The following is a 10,396-nucleotide window of genomic DNA, read 5'->3' as shown; positions in this document are numbered from 1 at the left end:
AAAGAAAGAAAGAAAGAAAGAAAGAAAGAAAGAAAGAAAGAAAGAAAGAAAGAAAGAAGTGCGGTTCAGCTAGCATTTATTTGGAAGTGAAGGTAACAGGCAAACAGGCTGGAAGTTACCCACACATATAAGACAAAAGAGGCCCTTCAAAAGCAAAAGAGGATGAATTCCAGCATCACAGTTAAAATCAGTGAGACACAAGAGGTATAAAGACATCTTTTCCAAGGAGAAGGCAGGAATTCCTTTCCCTCAGAAAGGGGACTCAGCTTCCACTGGAGATGCAATTTGGCAACAAGACAGATGAGGGGCACAATGAGGGCACAAGTCTTAGAAGATTCAAGGGCAGGACTGGAGCCCCAGCTCTGCCACTTCCTGGGTCGGGGTGGGAAGGAGACTTTTTCACTGTTGGGAATGAATATATATATATATATATATATTTATATATATATATATTTTTTTTTTTTTTTTCTTTTTTTTTTTTTACTATATATTTTTAACCAAGTGAAAGATTTCTACTAAAAGAAAAGGAAGGAATGAAAAGGAAAAAAAAAAAAAGAATAGAAAGAGAAAACCCATGGCCCCTGGCTGGCTCCGTTGGTGGAGCATGCGACTCTTGATCTCACAGTCATGCACCCAAGCCCCACATTGGGCATAGAGAATTCTTAAACAGCAAAGTAAACCCTCTATTACCTGCAGACTAAAGTCCAAGGCCCTGCGATAGCCTGGTTGTGGTCTACACCTAGGCACTCTCTTCCTGGGACCATCTCCTGCAAGCACAGCTCCAGCCTGACTCCTTCATGCTCCGCCATGCCTTTGGGCACCCCGTTTCCCATACCTGGAGAGTCTGTTCACCTCTGGCTGGCTGGAGCCTTATCACTCACCAAAGCCCAGCAGGTAAAACTGAGCGCTCAATGAATCCTCTGAACATTTTCCCACCGCAGAGACCTTCTCAGAATGTACTGAAATTACCCCCTGCAAGGGTCTCAGAGATTTCTGGAATCTCCCTGAGATCGAAGGCTGGGTCTTAAGTCAGTGCCCCAAGCAATAGGTGTATGGTGGGGAGGCAGCTACTTCTCTGGGTCCCCCATTCCCACCCCATGTGCCCCACCCCACACCCACAGAGCACTCCTTTGCCAGCATGGCAGAAGGACCAGCCTTATCCCTTCCGGATCAAGGGTGCCCTTGGATCCCTGGCCTCAGGCTGAACGAGATGTTCATACCCCACTGGCACCAGGTATTTACTCATCAAACATTGTGACCTAGCTACTGGAGTCATCCAGGACAACAAATCTGGTGGCAGCAGACACCTGGGGAGCTTTAAAAACTACCATGTCCAAATCTCCACTCTCAGAAACTGTAGTTCAGTGATGTGCAGGAGGGCAAACGTGCGTCTTTGAAGTGTTCCAGGTGATCCCACACAAAGCCATGCAGGCAACCCACACTCTCAGGAGCTAGGGCGGAGCATTTTTGGCAATGGGAAAACACACAGTATCCTACAGCATGTGTATTATAAAATAATTTAAATTTTTTAAAGAGTTTAAGTAATCTTCACACCCAACGTGGGGCTCAAACTTACAACCCAAAAGGGCACCTTTGTCGAACGAGCATTTGACTCTCGGTTTCAGCTCAGGTTGTGATCTCCCGATGGTGAGAGTGCTTGCTCGTATTCTCTCTCTCTCTCCTGTCTCTCTCTCTCTCTCTCTCTCTCTTCCTCTTTCTCTCTCTCTCTCTCAAAATAAATAAATAAACAAACAAAAACCCACTTACAACCCCGAGATCAAAAGTCTACCTCCGTACTCTACTGATTGAGCCAGCCAGGCATCCCATGAAATAATTTTAAAAACCAGGCAGAAGCTGACAAGTTCAGGGTCATCTTGTTTTCCCACCCCCAGCTACTCCTTGCCCCACCCCTCCCACTCCATTTGCAAACAATATTCACAAGCAGGTCCACAGGCAGCCCCACCGTGGAGTCTGCAGGCAGAGGCAAACAAGAAGACTGTCACCAAATTCCCTCTCCTAGCAAAGGGCACTTTGGTCTGTCACTGTTTGCAGAGCAGTGTTTGCTTTAACACAGAAGCGGGGAGAGTGAGGAAACTGGTTTGGCTGGTTTACGGGGTGGGAAGGAGCACAGGGAAAAGTTCTGAACCACAGGTAAAACACATGGGAGAGACGCAAGCAGAAGGCACCAAATACTTCAGGGCTTTAATATTTAATATTCATTGAGCACTTGGTACTGTTAGGCCCACTTTACAGATGAGGAAACTAAGGCTTAGAGGATAAGGTCTTTGGCCGACCTCCCCTCAGGTAGCAAGGGACATTCCCTGGGTTTCAATCTAGGCAGAGTGACTCAAGAACCTTCTAAATGATGGAAATACGCCACCAGAGCCTTGGCAGGGGGGGTGGAGGATTAGATGAAGAGGAAGGAAGAGGAAGGAAGAGGAAGGAAGAGGAAGGAAGAGGAAGGAAGGCGAAGAGGAAATGTGCAAAAACAAGGTGGCTAAAGCCCTCTGGACAGCAGCAAGCATGAGCTCAAGTGTATGAAAGATAAAGTTCAAGTAGCAAGAGAGAGAGGCAGAGAAAGGACGAAAGGCCACCACAGGAATTTCTTTCAATTGACCAAAGATGAAAAACATTTAAAAATGGCTGCCTTGGGGCGCCTGGGTGGCGCAGTCGGTTAAGCGTCCGACTTCAGCCAGGTCACGATCTCGCGGTCCGTGAGTTCGAGCCCCGCGTCAGGCTCTGGGCTGATGGCTCGGAGCCTGGAGCCTCTTTCCGATTCTGTGTCTCCCTCTCTCTCTGCCCCTCCCCCGTTCATGCTCTGTCTCTCTCTGTCCCAAAAATAAATAAAAAACGTTGAAAAAAAAAAAATTAAAAAAATAAAAATAAAAATGGCTGCCTTTCCCCTTCCAGATTCAGGTTTGAGGGCTCCCGCCTCTGCCCTCTGGCATTCAGAAGGAAGCACTCAGCATGCTGTAATCCTGGGACACACTTATGGGGTAGCCCAGCTTCTAGAAGCACAGACTGGGTGTGCAGTGTTCACGTGCATCTTAGAAGGTTCTAACTGACAACTCTTCTGGTCCATTTAGATCTAGGGCGGGCCTGAGGCCAAAGAATTTGAGAGGGGGAAAAAATAAGCCAATATATGAGGGGTAATAAACATTCATTCATTTCTTCAAAATAATATTTGAGTGCCTACTCTGTGCTAAGAATATGAGGCACCATTTAATATTTCCTGTTTCTTTACATCATCTCTCTTCTTTATGTTCAGCCCAGATCTGCTTTATTAATTACTGTAACCCCAGAGTCTAGCCCAGTGCTGGCACTCTTACTTGTTGGCTAGCCAAATTAAAACAAACATGCCTTTTAATCCTCACAACAAACCGCTAAGTACTACTACCCTCCCCCCCCCCCCCATTTCACAGGTGGGGAAACCGAGACCCAATCAAATAAAGTGTTTTACCCAATGTCACACAGCTAGAAGCTGAAAGGCAAACCTGGACCTTTGATGTGCTTACTCACAAACTCTCCTGACCAGCCATACAGACTTCATTCCCCTCCTTGAAGGCCTAAAGCCCTAAAAAGAGATGGGAGTTGAGGCAGAGTAGAAACTCAAAGTCTGAATTGTGACAGGTGCCTCTCAGGGATTTTAGGATTTTGGCAGCTCCTGGGAGATGTGAGAGGTGATTGCTTCAGCGTCTGGCTTATCTGGGGTTACACTTGGAAGGGAATGTGTAACAGACACCAAGGTGAGCATTTCGGAAGAAAAGTCTCACCCAATAAAAAGCTCCAGAGAGCAAACAGGGATTTCCATAACCATCTGGCAGAGGCAGGACAGGTCCGGCAGGCAGGCCCCAGGGGGAGCAGCAGCCAGACTTCCTTACATAGCCTTGCAGGGCCCAGGACCTGGGAGGACCCAGATCTCCTTCCCCGGTGAGCTTGACATTAACCCTTGTCACAGATGTGAGTAATCATGAAGTGAGTGAGTTTGAGGGACAGGGGAGTGGGTGTCTGATGATGTAAGGAGATTCCCAAAGCAGGTTTCTGTATTTGTTTTTTTTTAAGCCCAGTTTAATTAGGAGGCCTGCACCCTGTTTCTACCACCTTTCAGCACATCTTTCAGAAAGGGGGAAATGGATGTATTTAATCCACACAAGTGGGTGCTTGAGAGCTAGGTCAATCCATCAAGGAGCCAGAGCTCAAACCCAAAACAGAAGCCCTGTACACCTGAAACCAGGTGGTGAAGCAAAGCAAGAAGCCATTGGTTTCCAAGCCTGTCTGCTTTTTGCAGCTCACCCCTCAATCAACTTAAAGCTGAAGGCAATATGAAATAGCCGGGGTTTCTCAAACCAGTTTATGCCAGAAAAAAGAAAAATTCTCAAACTCTAGAGAACCGGTTTAAAGTTGTTTGTTTTTTAAATCATTCTCCATTCTAGAACCTGGAGAGTTACCAAAGACATAGATTCAAGGCCGAGGCCGTGGGGTCGTCCATCTCACAGAGCACAACAATCGCCCCAGCAAACCACTCCAGGGTCCCCTGAGTTCGGTCAAACCCTATTCGTGACACCCTATGGTGTCATGACACCCTATGGCAAACGGTGGACAAAAAGTAACAGGTTCCTTATTTTCAAACTCCCATGAAGCGAAAATTTAAACCTGGTGCTAATGTCACATCCTTCCACTTCCCTGGAGGGTCCAAAGAGAGTGAGGCCACCACCCTAAATCCTAACTGCCTTTTAAGTCACAAAGCCAGTCTTCTAAGGTCACATGTGTGATTTTACCAGAAGGACACTTCCGTCCTGGGGTAATTCCACACTGGACTCGGAGGAAGGTCTAAACGGTGAAATGTCAGAAAATCTGCTGATGGGATGGCTCTTGGACATAAAGGACACTGAACCCAGCCACACAGGCGGCTTTCAGAAGCTGCCTCTCCCACCAAGCTCACCACCACAGGCCTCCCTCCACTTCCCACCTGTTGTGACCCATCTCCATCACCACCTCCTCCTGTTCTCGGGGTCCTGCTATACCAACACCTCTGCTCTCTCAGGCACACAGGGAAGACAACGTTTACTACACAATGGACACTAATTCTCCAAACACCTCTTTTTTTGAAATTATTGAGAGGGGGAGAGAACAGGACAAAGACCAGCTGTGGATCTCCGAACAGATTACTAAATTGCTTTACGTTTCAATTTCCTCCCCTGCAAAATAGAAATAACAGTGCCTACCCTCATAAGATTCTTGGGAATAGATATACATATTTTTTAATGTTTATTTTTGAGAGCAAGAGTGCAAGTGGGGGAGGGGCAGAGAGGGAGAGCAGGCTCCACACTGACAGCACAGAGCTGGATGGGAGGCTCAAACCCACAAACTAGGGAATCATGACCTGAGCCAAAGTCAGACGCTTAACCGACTGAACCACCTAGGTGCCCCAGTTCTTGGGAATATTAAGTGGGATAAAATTGAGCACTTGCTCCAGAGTCTGGTTCAAAAGGAATAGGCTGCTATTAATAATAATGGTAATATGTATATTATTATGTAATAATATTCTTGGTCGGACCAAGAGCTTGTCTGGGGAAGAGGGGTGCAGGAGTGATAAAAGCAGACTAACTCACATCTGGACTTACCAAAAGCCTTGGTACGGGAAAACAAAGTGACCGGCACTTGTCTTGGAACACCCCCATATACACAGGCACACCCCCAATTTCTAACTCCTGCCCCAATCTTCAAGGCCGGGTCAACTTTGCCTCCTCCAAGAAGCCAGCAGCCCTCACTGCCAACTGGTACTCATCAAAACATCCCACACCACCCACATTCTTTGGCACCTGAATGCCCATGTCCCACAGTGCCCTCTAAGCGGGTCCTGGGGCATTCTCCATAATCTGCTGGAACGTGAAATACCAACAGCAGGATGGAGTGTCTCCATATCTCTTCAATTCATTCCTGAGTTACCCAGCACAGGGCTGGGCAAGCTGTCAACCATCGACTAATGGTGGACCCACTGCAAAATCAGACACTTCCTTTCTCACTTCATAGAAAGCTCCACACAACACAGGCAGGCCTCAGAAAACCAAGTATGTTTAATCAATGGAGCTGCAGTTTCTCTGTTTGGGTGGGGGGGGCGGGAGGGAATGCCGCCCACTATTGGAACAACTTCCAAAATTCAAACAATTTTCACACAACAGCGTGATTGCTCAAGTTTTCATGTGGCCAAAGACTGGAAGAATAAACGCAGTGAATTTCCTCAGGGGAATTGTGGGTGATTTCTCATTTTAAAAAGTGTCTCTTTTATACTTATGATACTTGCCCAATCAACTGAAATCAAGAGGAAGAAATCGTTTGGTAGGAAATAAGCATCTGGGAATCAATGAAACCAGAAGAGAAACCAAGCTTCCCTTGCTCTCTCATTTCTGGGCAACAGTGAAATAAAGCTAACTCTAGAATCCTGATTATCACAGTGATAAGGCCCAGAAGTACATTGTGTGTGTTTTCATTCCTGAGTCACAGCTACTGGTTTTTTTTTTTTTTTTTTAACCATTATTCATTGGGGGAATAGTAACTGTATCAAAATGTTTTCATCTCTTTGAGCAAATGCCACAACCCTTGGCACCTCAGTCATCCCAGAGATGGTGCAGAATGGGGCCTGGGAATCAGTCCTAGTTCAAATTCCTGCTTGGCAGACCTGGGGCAAGTGGACTCCACCCTCTGAGCCTCCGTTTGCTCATCTGCAAAACGGGAATTACTGCCGCCCCTCATCCCACACATCAGGTTTTAGCAGCCTGAAATGACAGACTCTCAAGTGGTCAGGACAATTTGAGACACATTAAAGGCCTCTAAAAAATGCCCCCCCCCCAACATAATTACTAATACCATAGCTCTCTCAACCACAGTAAAAGTTTAGATCGTTACACCTGTGTAAATTCCAAAGGGGTGCCATTTGAGCCAGGAAAAAAGGGTTTGCGCAGTCCAGCCCAGAGCCGTGGGAGCAATTTCTCGGACCCTTCCCACTCCCACCGCACCCAGCTCAGAACCCCAGCAGTACGTCCTCACCTCTGCCCAGGACTCGGCCTCTCTCCAAATGTCGACGGGGCACGGTGAACGTGTAGCTGTCGGCGCCAAAGCCAGGACGGCAGGGCTCGGGCTCCTGGCAGAGCCCTGATGTGACCTGGAGTAGGGGAAAGGTATGGAACCAGGGTGATCGGGGGAGGGGGATTCCCCCCGGGGAGGAGGGGTCGCCTCCTGCCCACACCGAAACCAACCGCGCCGCCCCTCCCTTGCTCCCAGCGTCGGCCTGTGGGAGGGATCCACCCTCACCCCCAACCCCCAGGGCAGGCAGCCACGCCAAACTCTTTCATTCCGAAACTTGCTGCCGCCAAGCTCCCAGGTCCTCCCGGGAGAGGGGGGCTGCTGGGTCAACCTCCTCCCGACCAACCACTCCTTTCTTTGCATTCTCCTTTTTAGTTTCAATAGAGGCAACTTTACTGTTCCCCACTTCACTTTCCTTATGCTGGGAACACCCCCACTCCTAAGTCTAGTTCCTCACACCGAGGGGCGCCCCAACACCTTTTGAGCCCTTTATTAACCCACGGCGCCCCATACCTGTTTACGAGCCTTTCTTTACAGGCAAGTGCTTTTATTTCTGTTGATTTCCCTTTCCTTACCTCAGGGGTCATCTCCACTACTCCTGGCTCCCCCGACTTGCAGCGGGACTCCCCTTTTCTGTACCCCGGCCCCCACCCTGCCCCACGCCCCCCAATGCCCGCCCCCAGCCTCTACCGCCGCCAGCTCGGAGTCCCCAGAGCCCGCAGCGAGGCTCGCCCCCCACCTCTAGTATTTGCGCGAGGGAGTGGGCAAAGCCACGCGCTCTCCACCCGCACCCGCTCCCACTCCCACCTCCGTGGAGCCCAGAGCGCGGCGCAGCTTCCAGGCCATTCCTGGACCTAAACTTTCTTGGAAGAAGAGGGGACGAGAGGAGAGAGAGGAACGGGGCCGGGCGCGTGATGGTGGGGCCGGAAGGCGTCCCCCGCAAAACCAAGGGACGCGACGTACCTGTAGCAGCAGCAGGAGCGCGGAGACGCTACGGGACGGAGGGCCCATGGCGGGCCGGGCAGAGGTCGGGTCGGGCTGGGTCCCGCGGAGCTTGGCCGGGCTAGAGTACGGCAGGACTTCCGCGAACCCACAGGTGCTCTGCGGTTCCCGACGCCACTGAGCCGGGCAGCGTCGCGGCCGCCAGGTGAGCCTGGAAGGCGCCGCCCCCCGCAGCGCTGATTGGCTGAGGGTACACCTGCGAACCGCAGCCAATGAGCGGCGCGGCTGGGTCTCGGCTTTCCCCGCGGGCTGGGGGCGGTAGGCCCGCCCCTGACCCCGCCTCGCAGCCTCCAGCCGACCGGGTGACCGGCTGGCCAGCGATGGATTGCTAGTCCGGGTAGGGAATAGGGGCTCCAGGATTCCTGTTTCCACCAAGTTTCCTCCCAGCCGCGCGGTGGCTCACTAACACCTGGGGGCAGAAAGGACTTCTCTCTTTATCGGGGCCTGTCTTCTTAACTGCAGATCTCCACAGGTTCGTGAGTGTACAAATCAATCCACTGGGCAGGACCTACCTTTCAAGTCTCAGTTTCTCGACCCTCCAAATGGGAATAATAATCACAAAATCCTCCCTATGTTGTTGTGAGGTTGCCAACCAATTAATAAGACCAATGTTTTGGGGCGCCTGGCTGGCTCCCTCGGTAGAACATCTTGATCTCAAGGTCGTGCCCTCAAATCCCACATTGGGCATGGAGCCTACTTAAAAATAAATAAATAAATAAATAAATGAAAATAAATAAATAAGGGGCAACTGGGTGGCTCTGTCGGCTCTTGGTTTGGGCTCAGGTCATGATCTCACAGTTTTGTGAGTTCCAGCCCCGCATGGGGTTCTGCCCTGACAGTGCTGAGCCTGCTTGGGATTCTCTCTCTCTCTCTGCCCCTCCCCAAGTCGTGCTGTCTCTGTCTCTCTCGCAAATAAATAAATAAATAAACAAACAAATAAATAAGACCAATGTTTCCTGCACCATAAAAGCTCTATACAGATGTGAAGGATAAGGATAACAATAGCAACAATAGGTGCAGAGCATTGAAAGGTACTGAGCCAGGCTCTATGCCAAGCATTTAACATTGACCCTCTCACTTAATATCATCTCCAAAACAGCCCAAGAGCTTTTATTATTCTCATTTGCTAAGCAACTGAGGCATAAACATTTGGAGGCAAGGAGGTGAGGGAGGTGCTCTGATTCCAGGACCCTTCTTTCTATCAGCTTCACCGCGTGTAGACCCCAGATTGTCTTGGAGCTAGAGCTGGAGTTTTCAATCTGTCCTTTTTTTTTTTTTTTTTTTAATGTTTATTTTGAGAGAGGTAAAGAAAGAGAGAGTGTGAGTGGTTGGAGGGGCAGAGAGAGAGGGAGAGAGAATCCTAAGCAGGCTCTGAGCTGTCAGCACATAGCCCTATGTGCTCTCACAAAGCTGGAGATCCTGACCTGAGCCAAAATCAAGAGTCGCACGCCTAACCAAGTGAGCCACTCAGGTGCCCCTCAATCTGTCTTTTAATGTTGACCTGGAAGAGACCCTTTAAAGATCATCCAAGCCTGTTATTTGCAAATAACTTTCTTTTTTTTTTTAATGTTTATTTATTTTTGAGAAAGAGAGAGACAAGAGTGTGAGCCGGGGAGGGGCAGAGAGACAGAGAGAGATCCAGAATCCAAAGCAGGCTCCAGGCTCAGAGCTGTCAGCACAAAGCCCAAGGCAGGGCTCTGGCTCGTGAACTTCAAGATCATAACTTGAGCTGTAGTTGGACACTTAAGCAACTGAGCCACCCAGACACCTCTGCAAATAACTTTCAATGTCCCATAGCAAGTTAACATCAAAGCCGAGACTAGAACCTGAGATCTCCAGATCCCTAGATTGGGGCTCTTAACACCACGCTCTTGCCACCACTGCCTTCTCTAGAGAATTCTGTCCTTAGTGAAATAATTTTAGGGTAAAAAAGAGAACAGACATGCAAACGTTGGGTCAGATAGCTTCCCTGTCCGACTGCCAGAGGCCAGCCGTGTCAGTGTGCTTTGGCTACCCTGACAAGGACACTATGTTTCCCTTCACCCTCCTAAGCACGGTCAGAACTACAAAACAGTGTGGAGTCAGCCGCTCACCAGCTGTAGGACTTTGGGCAACTCGATGCTCTCATCTGTATAAATGGGTGGATGGAAGCCATGCAGGAAAATCACTAGGGAATACTTGGCACCAGGTAGCAACTGCTTGGTAAATGTTTGGTGTGGTGGTTGTTCTTTAGGAGGGATCACCCCGTGTCCCCCTTCCTCGCTGGGGAGGCCCCGTTTAGAATACCTCATGCAGACCTAAAGGTGAATCT

General features: G+C 49.3%; 1 protein-coding gene across 2 annotated transcripts in view; it reads right to left on the bottom strand.

The window, feature by feature from the left end:
* CDH1 (cadherin 1) overlaps window positions 1–8,238 on the bottom strand; it is an 81,973-nt gene extending 73,735 nt beyond the window's left edge. Inside the window, exons 1-2 of one of the 2 annotated variants that reach the window (XM_049622971.1) lie at window positions 8,047–8,238; window positions 7,048–7,162 (exon numbers count right to left, since the gene is read on the bottom strand). In XM_049622971.1, coding sequence (XP_049478928.1) covers window positions 7,048–7,162; window positions 8,047–8,094 — 163 coding nt within the window. In that variant the 5' untranslated portion in view covers window positions 8,095–8,238. The remainder of the gene's footprint in view (window positions 1–7,047; window positions 7,163–8,046) is intronic. The other variant, XM_049622970.1, reaches the window with a different exon arrangement.
* Between the last annotated feature and the right edge of the window lie 2,158 nt (window positions 8,239–10,396).

Source organism: Panthera uncia (genome assembly GCF_023721935.1).
Source record: "Panthera uncia isolate 11264 chromosome E2 unlocalized genomic scaffold, Puncia_PCG_1.0 HiC_scaffold_20, whole genome shotgun sequence".
Lineage (NCBI taxonomy): Eukaryota > Metazoa > Chordata > Mammalia > Carnivora > Felidae > Panthera > Panthera uncia.
Note: the sequence above shows the minus strand (reverse complement) of the source record. Positions and strands in the feature narration are given on the sequence as shown.